Raw genomic sequence first — 23560 nt, forward strand, 5'->3', positions numbered from 1 at the left:
ATACAGATAACGATGTCAAACCGGTGCCATTAATACAGGTAACGAGTGGAGGACAGAAGAGCTTCTTAAAGAAGTAGTTACAGGTCTGTGAGAGCCAGAAATTTTGCTTGTTTGTTATTGACCAAATACTTATTTTCCACCATAATTTACAAATAAATTCTTTAAAAATCCTACAATGTGATTTCCTGGATTTTTTTTTCTCATTTTGTCTCTCATAGTTGAAGTGTACCTATGATGAAAATTACAGACCTCTCTCATCTTTCTAAGTAGGAGAACTTGCACAATCAGTGGCTGACTAAATACTTTTTAGCCCCACTGTAATGCATGAGAGGAGTTACCATCCTGTTTTGCTCAGTGGAACTGCAGTGGAAAGAGTTAACAGTTTCAAGTAACTTGGAGTCCACATCTCGATTAACCTGTCATGGTCCTGCCACACCATCACGCTGTCAAAGAAGGCCCGGCAAGCAGGATAGGCAGGCTCTCCAAATGGTGGTGTGTTTAGCTGAGCACCTCATTCAGACCAAGCTTCCTGACCTGCAGTCCATATATAGGAAATTGTGCAAGTAAAGGGCCAGGAAGATAGCCCTAGGAAGGACCCTAGTCCTCCCTATAATGGACTGTTCTCTCTGTTACGGTCTGGAAAGAGTTTTTGCTCCTTGAAGGCCAAAAGAGAGAAGATGAGTGGGAGCTTTTTCCCCGCAAGCTATTCGGGTCCTTAACAACAATAGCTGTCTGGACTAGATTTTTGTTTCCCTTTTTCTACTTTTAATTGCTTCTGTTTTTCTATTTTCTAAAATTTCTATTTTAATAATTTTATTTTCTACACGTTTTACATTTAAAAAAACTATAGTAATATTTTTTTATCTAATTTTGTCTAATTACTAATGTGACTGAGCAGTCACAAAAGCATTTCACTGCCAATTGTACTGTGTATGACTATGTGACCAACTTTGATTTGATTTGATTGTATCGCTGGGGTTTCAAACCATGGATCCCAGCAGCAGTGCATTTCACCACTGCATGACCCATGCACCCTCAAATAAATAAATATTACAGAAAAATAACAAATCATGCATTTTCTGGAAATGACTTTAATTTACAGTAATTTTGTAAGCTTGTTAGCAGAGTATAATCAAATGTAAATAATTTGTTATTGTGTGGTTTTAATTGTTAGACACAGATGAGCTTCCCACCATAGATTCAGGAAGTGAGCATGAAGAAAATTCTACTTCAGAGGAAACAATACCTGTGGTAAGTAATTTAATGTTTGTTTTTTTATGCTCATTTTTCACGTTATGTGACAATACACACACACACTATAATTACTATGGTTTATTGATATTGTTTTTTTATAAGTCCAGCTGTCTACTAGACAGCTAAAGATGGACATGAGGTTTGCCTTCCCGCATGTTGATGAATCTAAACACATAGCCACTATAACAATGCAGTGGCTTATGAATAGAAGTTCATGTTCATGTGATTGAGTTACCGCTCAGCCTAAAAACTTACTGAACTTGAACTGTTTTGTGGAAAAATCGGCTAACATTCTTATTACATGAATGTTGCGAGGTAATTTGTGTAAATAAAACAATGTATTTTATTTATACATTTAAATAAAACACAAATTGTACCATTTAGGGGGCAATTTGGACTCCTAAATATACAGTAAGTTTTTTAAACAAATTTGGGTGTAGTCAAGGTCGGATTAAGGATAGTCTGGGCCCCTGGGCAAAGTTAAAGTGAGCTCACTGTTGGACATATTGTCAGGCATGAAAAGAACATCAAATAGCTCAGTTAAGTGTGTGTATGCATTCAAACTGCTTGAAATTGCTTGTCTTAAATCTAAATAATTGCAAAATTGCAAAGTCTCTGCGCTTAAGAGAAATTGAACATAATAATTTTGAAACAATACAAATTCAGAAACATTAAGGAAGGGCCTGAATCGCATATTTGCAACAAAACGTCTGTTATGAAATATGGTAGCTTGCCTGGCAATTTGTAGGTCCCTAGAAAGTCAAGGAGCCATGGTAAATGACTTCTATGGAAGTCAAGGGCCCCATAGCAGGGGCCCTCGTGATCAAGGGCCCTCTAATGGTATGCCCTGCTCTTCTCTAGGGCCCCCTGGTAGGGGCTCTCATAACCAGGGCCCTCTAAAAATATGCCCCCCTCTTTCCTAGGACCCCTAATAGCCAGAAGTCGAAGTCAGAGCAGTGCCACAACGCCTCATCCATTTTCATAAGGGGCCCAAAAGCATGGCTACGGGCCCCCAAGAGGCCCTGGGGTCAAAGTCCCTAATAGTCAGAGGATCCTTAAAATGGAGGGCCCTCGGAAATAAAAATATATTGTATCATAAATGTTGATAGGCATCGCAAAATGTTTTGGGCCAGGGCCCCCCCGGGGCCCCCTGACCTCAAGGGCCCCTGGGCACTGGCCCCACTGGCCCGGTCAGTAATCCAGCCATGGGTGTAGTTGCCGTTGGCAGGTCTTCAGTACACCCCTCCTTCCATTGCACAACAACCAGGAACTGTCTTGGGTACACAAACCACATAAATAACCAGACACTTGATATTTTTTGGTGGTATGCAGTTAAATAGAGTTGCACATGATCCTAAATATATAGCAGTCCTGATGTTGTGCAATCTGTTTTCTATTTTTAAATTACCTTAAGCCATTTCTTGCTAGGTCACACCAACTTAAGGTTGCTTATTAGAGCAAATTTAAAAGTCTTGCATCTTGACTATCATCATGACATTCCACCACACATTTGCTGCTTGTTAATTTTTTAAATAAAAAAGACATATAACACAATATAGTTTTTAAATGATCTAAGGTTTACTGAATATTAAATAATCTTGACTTCATTTTTGCTCATTAATAGTCCTTATTACATGACTCAAAAAATGACTAAATCTGATTATCTTATGTTTCCATATTTTGTTAAGCTTTCAGAACAAACATTTTTTACAAGTTGTTTTACAATTTTATGTGGACTACATTGTGGATTTCTTAGAAGTGACGTTTTGTAATTAATTTGTAATTAAAAAAGGATTCTTTTGTGTTTTTACACAAATTACTTGTTGGCACGTTAAAAAGCTGGAAACCAGAAGAGGAGACTTGCTGTTTCTGCTTACTGCCATGTAGAGGCAGCAGACTTCTACGATAGCCACAAGTATGACGAATCAAACTCACAATAAAAGCTGTCAAACACTTTATAACTAGGTTGGATGGATGTCTCCAGCAAAACCTGTAACTGAACCTTACATCCTAGTCCACAATTTGTTATAGACTTGCAGAAAAAAAAGGAACATATGCCAGAACAATTAACAAATAAAAACACAGTATAACAAACTAGAAAACTTTTTTTACAAATACAAAAAATAGTAATAAACGTCATATTAATGTTGTACCTACATGAACATAAAAACAATAAATGACCAGAGCAAGTTTAGTATTTAGAATGTAAATTTAAAGCCAAATTGGTAGCTAGAAATCCAATGTGACTTTATAGGCTGTTCAAAAATACAGATTCAGTCAGTTTTTAACATGAAAATCAGCACACTCAAGTCTTTAAGACTGAGGCATGAGGTAAAATATCCTTATTATCCTGGTCTGTCTACAGCTCTGTACTGTACTGTACCTTTGCCAGAGGCACTGACACAGCCCCATACCATGACAGACCCTGGCTTTTGGACTTGTTGCTGATAACAGTCTGGGCGGTCCTTTTTCGGTCCTTTTACGGCCCTGTTTTGTCAGATTAATAAGCATTTCAGGATTATTATTATTTTTATTTTATTTTTTGAAAAAATGAACGCTGTGTGCTCAATTTTTTCCAAAAAAAACATCCTAAAATCAGTTATTGTTGAGTGGCGGTTCTTGATAAAGTGCCGTCTGAGGGATCGAAGATAACGGGCGTTCAGCTTAAGCTATCACCCATGGCCTTTATGCACTGAAATTCCTCCAGATTCCTTGAATCGTTTAATGATATTATGCACTGTAGAGGGAGACATATGCAAATCCCTTCCCATCTTTCTTTGAGGTACATTGTTTTTAAATATTTCAATACTTTTCTCACGCATTTGTTGACAAACTGGAGATCCTCTGATCATCTTTGCTCATCAAAGACTCAGCCTTTCCTGGATGCTGCTTTTGTACCAAATCATGATTACAATCACCTGTTGACATCACCTGTTTGGACATCACCAGTTTTTTCACCTCATTGCTAGCCCTAAATTGCCCCCGTCCCAACTTTTTTTTTTTTTGGAATGTGTTGCAGGCCTAAAATGCAGGAATGGAAGTATATTAACAAATGAAATTGATTGAGCAGACAAAACATGTAATATTTTGGGTTCAAACTGTCTGCAATAAAATAAAAGTCAAAGTAAATGTAAGGAACACTGCTTTTTTATTTTATTTGCATTTTCCATACTGACCCAACGTTTTTCTGATTTGGGGTTGTACAAAGTGTAGATGGTAAAACCAAAGCAAACAAAAGTGTGCATGTTTGCCAGATACAGATGCTTATCAATGTTGGTTTACCTTATTATCAGTTAAATGGCAGCTCAGTGACTGAAACGTCTTAAATAGCTTTAAAGAGGGTTTATGCTTCATTTTAATTGCAAATGGACAACCGTTAAAATGTTGAGGATTGTTGTTTTTATTTAAGCCCAAACTTGTACAGTATACAATGTATAAGTTAAACCCAGCTACAGTTTATTTTGCCTACTTAATCCAAAGTTTTGTTTTCCAGCTGGTTTTTGACAGATATCTGATTTAGGAAGTCCAGTCCTGAAAACCTATGAATTTATGTAGCTTCTGCTGTTGATGTTTAAATGTAATTTTGTTTGCCTTTAAGTAATATTAGGACATTTGTTTCGGTGCTGTCTTGGTGTCCCTATGCCATTTTCTGAAACTTGGCACTTTCTGGTCATGCTTAACTGATTTACTTATCTATGTCCAGCCCACTTCCCCAAACAAAAGTTGGTCCGTCCTGTTCCTGAGGAACTGGAAACTGCCTCTTTACTATGACTCCTTTTAGTACATGCACAAACATGATTCAGCTGAGATGCTAGCGTATAAAATTCGAGTTTGGCTCTAATTAGGCTTCAGTCATTGCAGGGTGAACAAATATTTGACTTAGAGCCAGGAACATGGTGTTCTAAAGGGGGATAGAGGGTGGGATCAACAAGAGAAACAAGAGAAGGTACGATTGGAAGAAACAGACCCATGGGAAAAAATAAGGGCAAGAAAGTGAGCATGTGCAGTGTGACGTCTGCTGGCAGGCTTCCCAGATGGCTGAAGTTGACTAAAATAAAACGAATGTGTAGGCTGGCTGGAATGCTGATCATGCCTCCACATGACATGGAGACAGGCAGTGCACTAGATTTTCCAAAAGAAATCAGTTCCTTTTCTGCATTAGGTGTGTTGTTTGCAGTGATGGCATAGTTACCTTGAAAAAGTAATCTGATTACTGATTACTCCTTTAAAAAGTAACTTGGTTACTTTATGGATTACTTGATTTTAAAAGTAACTAAGTTAGATTACAAGTTACTTTATTAGTTATATAATGCGGAATATTTCGAAGATATTCCTTTGCAATACTTTATCATTTGGCTGCCAACTTGTGTGTACTGATGAGACTCATAACATCATCCCAGAACATGCTAGTGTGAATGCATGGAAAACAAATTTTTATTTTCTTTCAAGAATATGATACAGACTGACCAACACTATTACGCTAAATCAGCATTGAAAATTGACTTCACTTTTAATAGCCTTCTACAATGCTGGAGCTTCTTAAAACGGAAGATTTTATTTTAAATAGAAGTGTTATTTACCACTATAGAAGCACTTCTGTAAGTCGCTCTGGATAAGATCGTCTGCTAAATGCTGAAAATGTAAATGAAAATGTAAATGTACCTGCTATTAAATTGTTTTCCAACAAAATCCGCCCAATCTGGCAACACTGGAATGCGCAGAGCCAGCTTGCGCTTTTACTCGTAGCGCGCCACGAATACTACTAAATAGTACTACTTCTGTAATTGTGTTGGTGGTTGACATTTATGTTGAGTGTATTACTGCACTGTTTTGGTGAAGAACTACTCATCTGAGGTGCGCTGCTCCTGCGTGCAGAAATGCTTCCGCAAAAAAATGGCCGGCAAAGCGGTGGTGGGGGGGGCCAGAGGGGTGGCCGAAGATTACTTTATGGTGGCCATGGCAACCACTGGCCACCCCCTGGCTCCGCCCCTGCCAAGAAGAAAGCAAAAATATCTTTTCACTAAGGAAAATGACAAAAATAGTAACGCACAGTAACTTGGATAAGTAACTTTAATCTAATTACTGGATTGGAAATAGTAACGCGTTAGATTACTCGTTACTGAAAAATGTGGTCAGATTAGAGTAACGCGTTACTAAGTAACGCGTTACAGACCATCAGTGGTTGTTTGTGTGTATGAGCCTGAGACACACTGCACTGTCAAACATACTGAACACATTTGAAACAGCTTTCCTTTACTCCAAAATAAAGACTTTTTACTTCCTGTTTTGATGGTTTGCGTTTTATTATTGCTCAAATTACAGCGGTAAAGTAGAAAGATTCAGAATTTTTTTTTATTGTTATTCCAAATCAGTGTTGCATTGGGATTATTATAACAACCATTAATAACACCAAGCCATATTTACATTTTGTTATTATTTTGCTGAACAATTACTATTTGATACAATATTTAAAGTGTATAATTCTCCACATTAGAGTCCAAAAATTTGAAAAACAGCAGTGGCCATATTGTATTGGTTATATTGTATGTGTCTAAATTAATTAATTCATATCTATATACCAAGTTAAGTTTTTTCCATCATTTGCACACAAGGTATAATCTGGGATTACGGAGTGGTACCCAGTGAAACAGTTTAAACAAGACCTGTTTGGACATGATATACCTATTTCTTAGATGCTGATTAATCTTGAGATTAATCAACAATGTCCTGTTCAATCCATGTCCACTAAATAGATTATTGTTTATTTCTACAATGATTGCTTTAAATGCTTTTTTTGTAACTGCCAGTCTAGTGCTGGACAATAATTCGATATCGATATATATCGCGATAGAAAATGTTTCAATAACGGTGATATGATTTTTAAGCAAATTCGATCGATATGCTTTACGTCAGTGCGCTTTGCCCGTGTTACTTTTTTGCGGAAGCATTTCTGCTCGCAGGTGTTCCCACAGGGACGCAATTCAACAGCGCACCTCAAGCGAGTAGTTCTCCATCAAAACAGCGCAGTTACACACTCAACATAAATGTCAACCACCAACACAATTACAGAAAAAGTACTAGTACTGAGTACTAATACCAGTTATTAATATTACTTCTTAGTAGTTGTAGCGCGCTACGAATAAATTCACCAACGGGATATTCGCGTTCCACTGTTGCCAGATTGGGCTGTTTTTCCTCCTAATTGGGCGGGTTTTTTTCAAAAACAATTTAATAGCAGTTAAATAACACTTCTATTTAAAAGAAAATATTCAGTTTTAAGAAGCCCCAGCATTGTAGAAGGCTATTAAAAGTAAAGTCAATTTTCAATGCTGATTTGGCTTAATAGTGTTGGTCAGAATGTGTCATATTCTTGAAATTCTTTTCTTTTCCATGCATTCACACTGGCATGTTCTGGGGTTCAAATGAGTCTCATCAGTACACACAAGTTTGCAATCAAATGATCAAGTATTGCAAAGGAATATCTTTGAAATTCTGTTAAGGTTATAGGCTATATTTTAGTTTTTCACAGGGAAAATTAGAAAAAATAAAAAGCTTATTATGCTAGGCTTGATGTAATTCTACATGGCACTCACTGCCTGTATAGGTAAACGAGTGAGTGACCAAAACACTACTAGATCAACAGCTACTAGCCACATACAAAAATAAGGTATCAGACAGTTTCTGTGCCACCCCTGTGTGAGCAATGGTCTCAGTCTGGCCACCCCTATGGAAATTGTCTGGCTTTGCCACTGTCCACAGTTGAAAAAGAAGCAGACGAAATGGCTGATAAGAGAGGAAGGACTGATTCAGTGGTGTATTCAGCTTGTATTTCTTGCCAGAAACCAGAAAAGAGGTTTGCAGGTACAGCCATCCAATTTTGGTGTTTTTGGCAGTTTTTCTGACATTTGTGTTATTCATATCGATATCGGAATTATATCGTATCGACCGAAATTAGGAGTTATATCGTGATATAAATTTTAGCCATATCGTCCAGCCCTATGCCAGTCATATATTTTTCAGAAATGGCTTTGTAACCCTTTTTAAACACATGTATTCAGCTTATTTTGAAGTATTTCCAGATCCTGGCTAAGTATTTCTCTGGTAACTATAAAGTGCTTGAATTTGATGGCAATGTTTAAGATAAGTGAGCTTCATATTTTGTAGGTAATTTCTGACATCATGATTGGCTCTGGATTTGGCTCTGGATTTTTTCCCCCTCAAGGGTTATGTGTTTTGGTTATTGGTGTTTCTTGAAGAAGTAACTATTATTATTCCTTTTGTATAATATCATTGTTTATTGTTTAGTATTTGTATTTAGTGTTGCCAAATAAATTTCCCTTTTTTTGAATGCTTCTATTTTGCATTTTCTGCTTAAATAGTTTAGGAGAGGCTTAATTGTCATTTTAGCTATATAAAAGTACATATTGAAATGAAACGACATTCCTCTAGGACCAGGGTGCAACACAGAACACAAGTGCAAAACAATACAATATACACAGTGCGGATAAAAAAACAGTACAATAAATACAAAGACCTACAAAGACGTTTCTAATCTAATGAATAATGTTTCACCTATATTTTATTGTTATTAGTAACTGCTGTTGGGTTGATTTTGACTTCAGGCAATCGTTTGGGTAGTTTCTTTAAAATGTCACGTCTTCTGCGTGGGCCTTTAGGCTTATTTACTGGCTTATTCATTGTTTCTCTGATTGTATCCATCCATCTTGTTGGCTGTACTTTTATCTTCAACTCTTCCAACCATTATTGTCGTTTATCTCAAATTATATCAGAACAACAATGTGAGTGTAAAGCTAAACCTTTACATACGTTTCATGACTTAAAAGCATTTTGCATCTATATTGTAATATCAAATACTAAGAAATTAATGTCATTTTCAGTATTAAGCATTTTCACAAATGACTTTCTCAGACTTTTGGCCCCCACTGTATGTATGTGTCTTTCTTTACTTTCTATTTATCTTTCGTTTGACCTATTAAATTAATCAGTCAAGAAAGAGAGGCTAGTGAACCCTGGGTTTTAGGGTGCTGTTATTAAAATATACATGTCTTTGTTAGGTGATGGCTGAAATTTCAGACTACTCTTCAGATAATGAGGGCACTTCGGAGTGCAGACAAATAGACTCTTCTACTCCAGGACCTCTAGAGCAACAGAGATCTGAGTGGGTTCGCTCTGCACAAGCACTGCTACAGACACCTCAAAAACAAATCGATCAAACCACAAAGACGCCTGAGGACTCTGGCAAAAAGCGGTGCAAGTTTGAGAGGTGAGTGATGGAGTTACTAGTAAATAGCATTGTATGGTATTAAGGTTATCGCTGATGTAATGTCTCAATAGCTCTATGCATATTAAAGCCTGGTTTTACAACTGTAAAAAATGTAAAAGCATAGCAGCTACAATAACAGCATATAACTAAATGGGTCACCCTTTTAAAGGAAAACAGAATCAGCTATAAAGCAAATTACATTATTTCCCAGCTAATATATGTAATTGTCTGATTCTGAGAGCCTTTTTGCACACATACATACAGTGTATCACAAAAGTGAGTACACCCCTCACATTTCTGCAAATATTTCATTATATCTTTTCATGGGACAACACTATAGACATGAAACTTGGATATAACTTAGAGTAGTCAGTGTACAGCTTGTATAGCAGTGTAGATTTACTGTCTTCTGAAAATAACTCAACACACAGCCATTAATGTCTAAATAGCTGGCAACATAAGTGAGTACACCCCACAGTGAACATGTCCAAATTGTGCCCAAATGTGTCGTTGTCCCTCCCTGGTGTCATGTGTCAAGGTCCCAGGTGTAAATGGGGAGCAGGGCTGTTAAATTTGGTGTTTTGGGTACAATTCTCTCATACTGGCCACTGGATATTCAACATGGCACCTCATGGCAAAGAACTCTCTGAGGATGTGAGAAATAGAATTGTTGCTCTCCACAAAGATGGCCTGGGCTATAAGAAGATTGCTAACACCCTGAAACTGAGCTACAGCATGGTGGCCAAGGTCATACAGCGGTTTTCCAGGACAGGTTCCACTCGGAACAGGCTTCGCCAGGGTCGACCAAAGAAGTTTAGTCCACGTGTTCGGCGTCATATCCAGAGGTTGGCTTTAAAAAATAGACACATGAGTGCTGCCAGCATCGCTGCAGAGCTTGAAGACGTGGGAGGTCAGCCTGTCAGTGCTCAGACCATACGCCGCACACTGCATCAACTCGGTCTGCATGGTCGTCATCCCAGAAGGAAGCTGACGCACAAGAAAGCCCACAAACAGTTTGCTGAAGACAAGCAGTCCAAGAACATGGATTACTGGAATGCCCTGTGGTCTGACGAGACCAAGATAAACTTGTTTGGCTCAGATGGTGTCCAGCATGTGTGGCGGCGCCCTGGTGAGAAGTACCAAGACAACTGTATCTTGCCTACAGTCAAGCATGGTGGTGGTAGCATCATGGTCTTGGGCTGCATGAGTGTTGCTGGCACTGGGGAGCTGCAGTTCATTGAGGGAAACATGAATTCCAACATGTACTGTGACATTCTGAAACAGAGCATGATCCCCTCCCTTTAAAAACTGGGCCTCATGGCAGTTTTCCAACAGGATAACGACCCCAAACACAACCTCCAAGATGACAACTGCCTTGCTGAGGAAGCTGAAGGTAAAGGTGATGGACTAAACCCAATTGAGCACCTGTGGCGCATCCTCAAGTGGAAGGTGGAGGAGTTCAAGGTGTCTATCATCCACCAGCTCCGTGATGTCATCATGGAGGAGTGGAAGAGGATTCCAGTAGCAACCTGTGCAGCTCTGGTGAATTCCATGCCCAGGAGTGTTAAGGCAGTGCTAATAATGGTGGTCACACAAAATATTGACACTTTGGGCACAATTTGGACATGTTCACTGTGGGGTGTACTCACTTATGTTGCCAGCCATTTAGACATTAATGGCTGTGTGTTGAGTTATTTTCAGAAGACAGTAAATCTACACTGCTATACAAGCTGTACACTGACTACTCTAAGTTATATCCAAGTTTTATTTCTATAGTGTTGTCCCATGAAAAGATATAATAAAATATTTGCAGAAATGTGAGGGGTGTACTCACTTTTGTGATACATTGTATGTCCAAAGTCAAGAAAGAAGCAAGTGTGAATAGCAGCTCTGCCAAGCTTAAATACAGTTGTGGTCAACATTATTGGCAAGCTGGATTGTTTTAGATAAAGGCTTCCAAAGGCTAAAATCTTCCAACTTTAATTTAAGAAAACCAGAAAAGATATCTTGACTCAAGAAAACAATGGGCTTCTTGAAACACCTTAATTGGAACACCTTAAATAGGAGGATAATAGCCATATAAACACCTGTATCCAATTATATTCCCAATCAGAAAATGTAAGTAAGCTTTGCACATGTGTATTTGCGTCATACTTTTACGGTATGTTTTGTGAGGGTGAGACAATCTTTCATCAAGTTGCATAAAATCATGAATATCTGCCGTGTCTGGAAGCTTTGTTTTAACTCAGATTCTGTGAATTTGTTCAGTATGACTCTCACCCAGCAGTCGTTACTGTGCACTTTCATCCAAAGGTTTGAAAGTCTTTGGCGATGGGACTGGTGTACAGCTTATTTGCCTCAGAATGTTGCAGGACATGAAATCTTGCCCCTTGTTAAGTGAATATAAAGTACATTTTTCTGAGTCTGCCATAGTTTTAAAGCAATTTAAAAAATCAGCACACCATTTAAAAACTCAGGTATCATACTGCTGCTTCTCTTATTCAGATTCTACTCATGTGATGCTCGTTGTCATGGTAATATATACACCAGGTGGTACACACCAGTAGAGTGTACACACAAAAACTCCTCAGTCCTAACCTATAATCAGATTGGAGAAAATCATTGTATGTAAACATAGCCATTGCTGGCCAAATTAAAACAATCAAATCCAAAATGCTATGATAATCCTGGTTTTATTGTTCCTGTAACATGTTCAAGGCTTCCGGTTCCATGGGCAGCAAAGCAGCACCACAATATTATAGATCCTTCTCCATGTTGCATTGTAAGTAGGGTGTACTTTATTTTATAGACTCAATTTTCCGCCAGTCGATTCTTTTTACCTGCCAGGGGCAGGGTCTGACAGACCCCAGCATCATGTGTAAGATCAGCCTGGTATGCAGGCTGGAAGCTGTGGTCAAAAGAGGTTGTAATTTTGTAGTAATTTCAGCCATTGTTCCTCCCCCTACATACACAAATTTTGTCATTTGTCTGTGTAGGCACGCAGCTAGCTGAGAGAAGCTTAGCTTCTTAATAACATTTCGCTGAACCCATTGATGCCATTGAGGTCTTTGGAGTCTTGAACCCTTTAGACTGAATGTGCTTGTAATTATTGCATCTGTGGTCTCCACAATCAGATCACGTATTTGTCTTTGTGATTAAGGTACAGAGAATAAAACTGGCCTTTTTAAGCATCAAAGCTACTGTAGGCTAATTAACGTCATGTGAGCACTGACAGGGTGGGGACTTAAGTCTAATTAATAATATTTTTAATTAATCACAGGTTATTCTGGTTTTGTCCATTGTTTTAAACTGAATGAAGGGTGCCATAAATCATGTTCTGGCATTGCTTTTCAATATTTTTTGTGCGTGTGTCTTGTGTTTTTCTGTATTAAACAAGTTTATATCAATCCAAGCAGTTTCACTACTTAGTTTAGCACCTTTACCTGTTGTCTCACTCTAAGTTGTATCTATGTGTGGATAAGCAAATGTGTGTTCTGCTTTAGATGTGCCTGTCTTACACCTAATGTTTTACGATCATGCCAGACCCACAGCATTGATGAAGATGTGGTTATTGATACTGAAGATACTGAATACATGGCATTCTGCAAAAATCTTCTTAGTTATTAATAAACCAGTTTTAACTGTTTTCCAATTGTAGCTCACAAGTCACATTGGTGTTTCAGTGTACTTTATGCAAGAATCTACATTAATAAAGTTTGGCCTATACATAGAATTTTATTAAATAGAATCAAATCAAAACTGAATGGAGAGCTTTATAAAAAGAGTAAGGGCTGTTCCTGCTATGCAGTAAATTGCAGTAAATATCAATCATTTTTTTACCTTAACTGTTTGTGTAGTTTAAATTTATACATGCCTATTTACATGCCCACCGGATACACCTTTTTTCAATATCTACTAAGAATGTAAATGCGGCAATAAAATAATCATACTAAGTTTTCTGCACTAATGTTTATAGTATCGGTGTTGTGACTCTGTTGCTCACAGATTGCTAATAATGCATGGATCTTTGTTTTTTTTCTTTAATAGTCGGGGTCTTGCAGAAAGACTGAATAGGCTTCAGTCTAGACAGAGATCAGCTATAAGCTTCTGGCGTCATCAGTCATGGTCAAACATTTCCATGGCTACAGGTAAAGAATCTTGTCCACATGGGTGGGCATTTTGTACATACCATTAAATCTGCTGTTTCTTTACATTATTATATTCCCCCATATATTTTTTTAGTTGACCAGACAAAACATGAAAAATTTTGAGTTCATACTGTCTGCATTGAAATAAAAGTCAAAGTAAATGTAAGCCACTCCTCAACTTTTTTTTTGATTTGGGGTTGTAGGTTTTGCATAATTATGAGCAGTGCATTGGGTCATTGTTCTGTTTTAGTGTTGTAGGTTTCTATTAAAATTCCCTTTAATCAAATGTAAACTAGATTGCATCGTCCTGTGAGGGAAGTAATGTATTTTGCAATATATTTTCAATGTATCTTAGAAATTTGTCACATGGAATAGCCTTAATTTTTTTAAAGCAATGATAGACTACCCTTTTTTTTTTTTTTTTTTTAGACCATAATCAAGCCCACAAATGCTAATGCTTTATATACTAAGAAAGCAATAAAATGGCCAGGATTATTGCTTCCTTAAATAGCACAACAATTTTAACATAATTGCAAAAGGGTTTTATGATTATAAATCAGCCCAACCATAACTTAGGATCAGCTAACACAATGCCCCATGGTAAGACAGGAGTGACAGTTGCTGAAAATGGGTCTTTGTTTGCCTGTATAGATATATACTGTATATATATTTTTAAATTTGCTACTTCAAATTGTCATTTAGATATTTGACAATGTCTAGACTGTTGTTCTGATTAATTTAATGTTTACTTAAAATCAGTAGTAATTTTTTTTCAAGACGACGTCTTTTTTAAAAGTGTAGTGTATGTACTACAATACATCCTAATAATATTTTATTTGTACTCATTATATGGCTAATATTCTGTCTGTAGCCTTGAAGCAGCAGGAGCATAGCAGCTCATTATTATTACAAGTGTAATGTACAACACTTTAAATAAACTTATATTAAGTAGTATAAAGAGTAATATTTATATTTAGCATTGTTATAAATCTCAGAAATAAATGCCCCACACCCTAGTAATGACTTTTAATAGTAGACTACTTGTGCCCACCCTGTTCAAAAATATTTTGAAGCTTTGTCCTACTTGCAATGCATTGTTCCCTTGAATTTTAGTTTTATGTATAATTGATCTTCCAAGTTTACATGACAGGTGCTTTTGACTTTTTTTGATAAGAAGCACTGTTCACTAATTCAAACAAATCTGTTATACATCAGAAGGTTGTTCGGTTCTGTGTCATGTCTCATGATATGGTGTCTTGTTGCGTGCACCAGAAAAGCAGAGAGCTATGCTGCCTGTAGTCTGTCTGTAGTCTGCCGTGGAGATAAGTCCTAGCTGAGGTGCCAGACTAAACCTACCTTTATTATGCAGAAGCAATGTGGTACAATATCAGAGGTGGATGTGTACAAAGACATCAATTCAGCTGCAGAAAAAGGCAGTGATGAAGCACTTCTGTACTTGACCCAGAAAAAACTAATGTAAAGTAACAACAGAATGACTGTATAGTGCCAGGAGATGTAACCTTTTGGTTGGATGGTACTCAACTTTAGGAAGAGCTGAGGATTCCTCTGAGTACAGCTTGCATGTATGACGTAGCCAGGTTAAAGCCTTCTGGATGCCTGACAAGTGAGAAAAGATGATTAAAAGCTGCAGAAAACAAATCACAGTCGAGCTTGAAATGTTCAAATTATGATTCATTGCAAGCTGGATCAAGGATATGGATCTTCTGCAGATCAACATCCATTCTTCCTGCAAACACGTGTTAAGATGTGCAACAGTACAGCAGGCAGGCCAGTCCAGTACTTGTACCCTCTTCTTCTGCATCCATGCCTTTGTAATGTGTGCAGCATGTGGTTTTGAATTGTCTTGTTAAAAAAATGCATGAACGTCCCTGGAAAAGATGACGTCTTGAAGGCAGCATATGTCACAAGATCTCAGTATACTTTTCTGCATTAATGGTGCCATCACAGAAGTGTAAATTACCTTTGCCAAGGGCACTGACACAGCCCCATACCATGACAACCCTGGCTTTTGGACTTGTTGCTGATAACAGCCTGGACGGTCTTTTTCGTCTTTGGTCCGGAGCACACGGCGTCCATTTTTTCCAAAAAAATCCTGAAATGCTGATTCATCTGACCACAATACATGTTTCCACTGTGAAGGTCCATCCAAGATGCCTCCTGGCTGTGATTTTTTTAAATTTATTCTACAGTTGTTGTTTGTAGTGTAGTGTTTGCTGCAACTTAAGACTGTAAAACTCTGACTTTGATTAGAACAAAAATAATGCCAATAGGTAACAATAATGCAAAGATAAAAAGATAAACATAAAATTAGCTCTGTAAATATGAAAAAATGTCCTATTTAATTTTGATAAATGTTTAGATTTTAGTTTAAACAGTTATTGTATTTTAGATGCATTGTTCTGAGCTAAAACAGTTTGTATTTTCTGTGTTGTGGCAGAAGAAAGACCAGGTGTATTAGTGCTGCTTGTGCGGGATATGTGGGAAGTTTGTGGAATGCTAGCCGCACTGTGTGAAAAACATGTAGAGATTGTCCACATGGGTGGAGAGCCCTGTATTGCTCTTTTCACCAAGGATACAGCTACTCATCTGGCACCCAATATGGGTGACACAATCTATGTCTGTCCACCATGGTAAGATCACTCTTTTATTTTTTTGGTAGAGCTTTATGTTGGGTTAAATGAAGTGCAAACATATAACATGTATTGTTTATAATTAATTCTATAAAAATATTAAAGCCTAGAGGTTAAAGTACAAATTCCAGTAGATGGTAAAATATTACTAAAACCACTGCTAATGTTTAAAGCATTTGTACTAGGTTTCTTTGGCCAGATGCAGCTAAACTAGTTGAAACTACTGAACTAGTGGTAAAACGTTTATTTTCATTTAGGTTGAATAGAAACTGCTATTCTGTGTGCCATGTCAGACTAATAAATTTTTTATTTTGTGTGACGTTGACAAAATATATCAGTACCTCTAAAAAAGCACAACTTTGTTTTTAATGCTATGTAAGTTAAGGACAGCTAAGTCAATTTTAAATTTTTTCTTTGTCACTGTCCGATGGTGAGATAAATAATTTTTGACTCCGTATTGCTAATTAGGATAGTATAGTAGGGCCGTGCTGTGGGACAGGGCACGCTTCACCACTAAGGCAGCAGGTGTAGTACCGTACATTAAAGACCTGGGAGGATTAACCCGGTATGCAGGATGCTTAACCAAGGCAGTACAACAGTGTGACTAAACAGCCACGAAAATCTACAAAAGATGGCTAAAATAACACATAATTAAAAATAATCCAAATTAAATCTGCAGCCCTAAGTGGAGAGGCAATAGGACAGACAGACTAGCGCTTTGAAGTATGATGCACACTGATGCAGCACTCGTCCAGTGTAGATTTGTCTGTGGGGCTCCACTTAAAAGTGTGCAGTGAAACTAGTTTCTAGGTTCTTTATAGAGGATTAGAAAATGCTGATATATAAGCTGGCAGAAACAAAAGAAACCGGAAACCTCGTAAAGCATGCAGGAGTCACGATAGACACCGTACTAGGGCTAAGACAATAAGCCTAACAGGAATGATATGTAAAGGGATTTCCCAGGTCTAAAGAGATGCAGAAACTGTCTGATTAAAAAGAATGTCACAGACCGTCATCATCTGCACATTTATGTTTCCTGCTTGCCTTTAGTAGCAGGGCAGATGGACATATCAATGATTATATACTGTATAGCCAATGTGGTGATGTCCATTTCATAGTCATGCTAGTTTTTCATGCTCTTTCATCTGAGGGATCGATGAACGTTAACCTTCATTAGTGATTTTGGGCCTTTCCCATTGCTCACAGACATTTCTTAGTTTCCTAAATCTTTTGATCATTATATGTACTGTAGAAGGTAAAATACCTCATTCTTGCAATTGCTTATTAAGAAACATTGCTGTTAAATAGGATTATTTGCTGATGTATTCCCTGTGTTAATGCTTTGTATTTTAATTTGCTTTTTACACACTTTTTAAAAATGACTGTTTTTTTTATTATTATATTTGACAGATTTTTGGTGTTTGTTTGTTAACTATAAACAATGTTTATTGTTTAGTATAAAAGTTTTATACAGATATTTAATGTACTTGTTGATAAAAGGTTATATACCGTATGTTAACACCAATATCCAGTTTTTGTTTTAAGAATGGCATAAAATCAATTGGCATGATTTCAGTTACATAATTTTGACAGGACCTCAAAGAGTTTCTCATAGTCACAGTTACAAATCCAGCCTTCTAATTGTAATCTACTGCCTGTTCATTTTAGCTTAGGCACAGAGAACATTGATGTAATTACATGTTTACTTGGTGTGTTGCTGGTGTGACTAATTCATGGTTTAGCAGATATCTTTTGAAAATGGCTGATGTTTTAGAGAAAAGGAATTAAAAGAAAAGGGCTATTCAGGCTTGGATCCAACTCTCCCTCTCATTCACCATTCCCCGCCCCCCTCTCCCATGCTGCGTCCATGTCATCGTTCTGCTTCAGGGAGTGACCTGCATTTCTCTTCCTGGCAGTTATTTGCTCATTTCCAGCAAGGCAGGGGAAAACACAGCTGTTTTTTTCTTATTTTCAAACTTTCTCTTTTCCACTGGCTGGGTCTAGCTGACTGTGGAAAGTCCACAGGCTTGTCTGTTCCATGGACAGCTCAGTAGTTTACCTTACAATTGATCTCACATAGTTGAAATGTGAAGAATGTGAAAGAGTTTTTATTATTTTTTATTTCACCAAGGCATTTATTTTTAATTATTATTTGTGATAGATTTTGCTTAATGTCTGAAATGTTCACCTTCATGTAATATTTGTATATCACACTATTTTTTGTTTGTTAAAATTTTCCTTTAGCATGACACAATTCAATCACAAAATATATCACAAATATAAAGATAATCTGTTTACCCAGTAAGAGACCAGATCTGATATACAGCATTCCTCCCACTATAATAAACAAGTGAACAGAACAGACTGGTTGCCAAACACCACACATTTTATGCATAAACGCTTCTACAGCATTTCGACTATTAACCCGTTTTTAACCTCTCCGACCTGCATCAGAGGGATACCGTGCTTCCATGGTCAATGCTGTAAGCAGGGGGACTTCCCTTGCCTTTTTATGATGGCGAGCGGTGGCCCCAACACACAAAACATCCCAACAAATAACTCAAGAATACAACATTATGGCACAACATCACAACACCACTCTACATTTGAAAGTCAGCGAAGTGTTGGGGCAGATGCCACTCCTGCCGAGGCCAGGCAGGCAGGCAGGCTGTGGCGATGTATCAGAGCTTGCTGGAGTTGGTGGGGGTTCGTCTTGGCCTCTGCTAATTGTGGCCGATATGGTTCCAGTCTCTTGCGGCGGATGGCCACCGTGCGCCACCGCATGTGGACACGATGGACAACCTCTGCACTCAAGCACCATGTGTGGGCTCTCCCAAGCACTCTGAAGCTTGGGGTTAAGCCCTTTTCTGCCGTTTTTGGTTAAACAGCCATACCTGGGCACCCGGCTGGAGCAGTTCTCCCTGACACCTCATGTCGTACATCCATCCTGGCACTCAGATTCCATGCATACTGCAAACAACCCGCCATCAACCCTTCGGCTCCCGTGGTCAGTGCCTCCTGCCAGTGTTTGCTGCATAAGTCCAATGAACTAAACCGGCTGGGACTGGTGTTAGATCCTTGCAGCTCCATTGCCTTGCAGAGCCATTGCTCCAGTGTCGTTGCGTTGCTAGGGAGCACTGCGTTGCTGGGGTGCTCTGCTGTCACTCTCCGCCGGCCACGCTATGGGCATCTCAACCCCGCCAACACAAACGGTGTTATGCTCTAGGCAAGCCTGGGTGTGCGTTGCAAGAGTGGCCAGTCGGACATGACACTGCAAAGCTTCAGGACTAAACGCTTTCTCAAACGCTTTGAGTGCCAGCTCTTGTTGCACGTGAGCAGAAAAGCGGGGGCAAGCTTGCCGGACTAACGCAAGCACATCTGTCACTAAAACCCCCACCCACTCGTCTGTAGCGCAACATCGCTTGTGCAGTGCCCACCGTTAAACCTCCACCGCTGTGATGCTAACAAACCGCCAGTAAGCTCAACAGCCGGGTCTGCGATTGCACATTTTTGTTCACCATTGTCTGCAATTGGGCCGTCTTCTTTCATTGTTATATGTGGTGTCATCGAGTGGGAGGCACCATGGCGCCCCTTCTGACACCAATGTGGCGTTGGTGAGACATTAAAAAACATTTATGGTTTTTTTTTTAACTGTAGGAGGCAGCACTCTTTACACAAAAGCGGAAACTTCACAAATGTACATAAACATGAACACGAAATGTGCTATGCACTACATCCTTTTGAACACAACTTCATTAAGTTTACCAGTCAGCTGATGACGCAACCAGGGAATGGTTCCTGCCTTTCTATGACAGTGAGCGGCCGCTAGCCACAATTTATTTAAACCAAATTCCAAGCTGGTACAGAGGAAAAATTGTTTATAAATGCAGACGCTACGAACAACGCTGTTGCAATAAATTAATTTATACTGCATTGTAAAAAAAAAAAAAAAAAACAAGCATATTGCCCAAGAAACTTTCTGTGGAACTGCATAGATCAATGCAATGATGTAAAACAATATTTAAGGCTTTAGGTGTTCCCCAGGTCTACAGTGACCTCAATAATTTATATTGAAAAAATTGGAAAGGTTGTTTTTTTTTCTAAAGTTGAACTCTTTTAAATTGAGCATCTGGGCTGAAAGGCTCTTGGTTTAGGAAGCTAGGGAAAAAAATGGAGGTCACTCTAAAAGAGCTCCAGAAATAATTTGCAACTGTTGTTAAACCTGACAATGATTGCAGCAATTCATGATTGAGGCCACATTAAGTAAAAGGCATATGACAGACCACTTGGAGTTTGCTAAATGGCACATAAAGTATAAAAATTATATAACATAAAAAATATTCTGATGAGATAAAAATAAATTTATGCCCGGTGAAGAATAGGCACCGTTCATTACCTGGCTAATACCATTCGTACAATAATCAGGGCGGCACGGTGGTAATTAATGGGTGCACTGTCGCCTCACAGCAAGAAGGTACTGGGTTCGATCCCCAGGTGGAGCGGTCCTTTCTGTGTGGAGTTTGCATGTTCTCCCTATGTCTGCGTGGGTTTCCTCCGGGAGCTCTGGTTTCCTCCCACAATCCAAAAACATGCAAGTGAGGTGAATTGGAGATACAAAATTGTCCATGACTGTGTTTGACATTAAACTTGTGAACTGATGAATCTTGTGTAACCAGTAACTACCGTTTCTGTCATGAATGTAACCAAAGTGTAAAAACATGTCGTTAAAATCCTAATAAACAAACAAACATACAGTAATCATGGTGGTGTCAGCATGTTATGGGGGGGGGTTCTTAGTGCCAGGGACAGGGTGACTGGCAGAAATTGATGGATGGAAATGCAGCCACATACTCAACACTTCTTTTCTGTTCATTGAAATTCAGAAAACAGAAAACCTTTAAACACCTATTTAGACATCTGTAGGGGTGGCACAATGGCTCGGTGGGTAGCACTGTCTCACAGCAGGAAGGTCCTGGGTTCGATTCCTAGGAGGAGCGGTTTGGGCCCTTTCTGTGTGGGTCTGCGTGGGTTTCCTCTGGGAGCTCCGGTTTCCTCCCACAGTCCAAAGACATGCAAGTGAGGTTAATTGGAGATACTCCTTCCAAAATAGAACATTGCATCATTGTACCAATTACTAAAAATAAAATTAGGTGTAAGTCTTTGGTGTAAGGAACTTTGTCCTTCCTTAATGTGTGAGGTGACCAATTCTGATTGCGTATTTCGTCTAAACAGGCAAGTTATCACATCTCTCTTGTATAAACTTCCTTTAATTGGCTAACATCCAGCTGTCTTGTTTAGCTAGTGGTTTACTTGGTTCATTTAGAATGTAAAACCTCCTCTCTGGACATATTTCGCCATTTTATTAGGCATGCTAAAGTCATGACATACTATTGTGATCATCTAACCTAGTGCGTCATATGGGAAGAGTTCAGCAGGTTTTAGCTTGTAGTAGTGTCGGGGGCAGGAAATGAATGCTTTTGTTGAGGGATACTAAATGAGTCAACAATAATTACAGTGCATGTTCTAAATGGGCACTGAAAATACACATTGGAATGTTTTCTAAAATAAAAAAAAAGAATGTTTTCATTTACTTGAACCTCATTTAACTGGCAAAAGTGCAAAAAGATTTTCTTGCACCACACTAACAGAGCAATGTTTACCACTGTGCTCCATTGACTGTGCTATGAATTACACTTCTAAATAATTCAAGAACTGATTATGCTAATTACTGCAGTTTTGCAGGCAGATTTTTTTACCCATTGTATTCATGCTAGTTTGAAACAATATATCAGCTGCTTAACAGTCTGTGTTTGATGCAGAGATGTTCAAAAGTCACAAAATATTAGTCCGAGTCAAGTCACGAGTCTTTAGGCTAGAGTCCAAGTCAAGTCACAAGTCTTTAGGCGAGAGTCCGAATCAAGTCACGAGTCAATAAAATAAACACAAAACATTTATTGGAAATGTAGCATAGAAATTAACAAATAATATGTAAGTTCAGATAAAAACAACAGATTAGCAACTGTATTTTGCCATTTTACTTAGTGCCTTTACTTTTATAGTCATTGTGCAAATGAATGTAATTTCCATAACAAGAAGGTACTAGTTAAAAGCTTAAACTGATACCTTTTGTTTTCATTGCAAAACAAAAGTGTGCGATAAATCATGGCACAGCAGCCAAAATCCAAAACACAGCAAAAAAAATATCATAACCACTGCTTACCTTAGCCTATGTTCTTCCAGATTCTATTAAATTTATCACTGTAAATGTGTGCTTATAATTGAAAACCTCCAAACCTTTCCCGGTTGTGAAGTAAAACACTAAATTGGAAAAACAAAATTGTCCATATGACTGTGTTTGACATTTAAAAGACAAAAAAAAACTGATTAATCTTGTGTAACCAGTACCTTCCTGTCATTAATGTAACCAAAGTGTGTAAAACATGACGATATAATCCTAATAAATAAACATCTGTAGAGAGACATTTACCCATTGTGTGCATTGTGGGTTAAGATGGCCAGATCAGTATTAGAGAGCAGAATATTTATAATAATAATTAGACATATATGTAATTGTCACACATAACTAATGTTAACACATGCTGACGCTAGGGACTCTTGTTGTATACGAGTCATTTTTTGCAAGTCATGAGTCGAGTCCGAGTCATTTGAAACAAGTCCGGGTCGAGTCTAAAGTCGCTGTGTGTGCGCGACTTACGTGCGACTCCCCATCTCTGGTTTGATGGGGTTTTTTTTTTTTAATGTGCCATACATTTTTACAAGGAGATAGATCTGAGCTGCATGCAGGCCAGTAAGGCACATGCTTTATGTATCTACAAAGCCACACTGTTGTTGTGTGTACAGAATTTTGTTTAAATAAACACTGGCCTTTCAATAAAAGACTTCAGATGTTGGCGTTTTTACCTTTTAATAATAAAAGTATTGATGGTGTTTTTTCATCTTAATTTTTAGAACCATTTTTTCTTAAAAAACAAGCTGAAACATTGACTCATTTGACCACAGAACACATTTCAACTGATTTAGTTTAGTGTTTTGAAAGTCACACACATTAAACAGTGGTTTCTGGCCTTGCTTTGTACTGACTGCGATCTCAGTCTAAGGTCTAACTCTGTTTCTTCTCCCAAACACCTTTTTTATTTTACTTTTTAATTATTATTAGTTTTTGCTCAAGCAATAACATTTGTCTTAATTCTCTTCTGTTGTAG

General features: G+C 38.1%; 1 protein-coding gene across 4 annotated transcripts in view; it reads left to right on the forward strand.

The window, feature by feature from the left end:
- spidr (scaffold protein involved in DNA repair) overlaps positions 1 to 23560 on the forward strand; it is a 62455-nt gene that overhangs the window by 12797 nt on the left and 26098 nt on the right. For 3 of the 4 annotated variants that reach the window (XM_062991090.1, XM_062991086.1, XM_062991089.1), the window contains exons 5-8: positions 1175 to 1251; positions 9330 to 9538; positions 13586 to 13686; positions 16145 to 16337. In XM_062991090.1, coding sequence (XP_062847160.1) covers positions 1175 to 1251; positions 9330 to 9538; positions 13586 to 13686; positions 16145 to 16337 — 580 coding nt within the window. The remainder of the gene's footprint in view (positions 1 to 1174; positions 1252 to 9329; positions 9539 to 13585; positions 13687 to 16144; positions 16338 to 23560) is intronic. The other variant, XM_062991087.1, reaches the window with a different exon arrangement.

Source organism: Trichomycterus rosablanca, chromosome 3, assembly GCF_030014385.1.
Source record: "Trichomycterus rosablanca isolate fTriRos1 chromosome 3, fTriRos1.hap1, whole genome shotgun sequence".
NCBI lineage: Eukaryota > Metazoa > Chordata > Actinopteri > Siluriformes > Trichomycteridae > Trichomycterus > Trichomycterus rosablanca.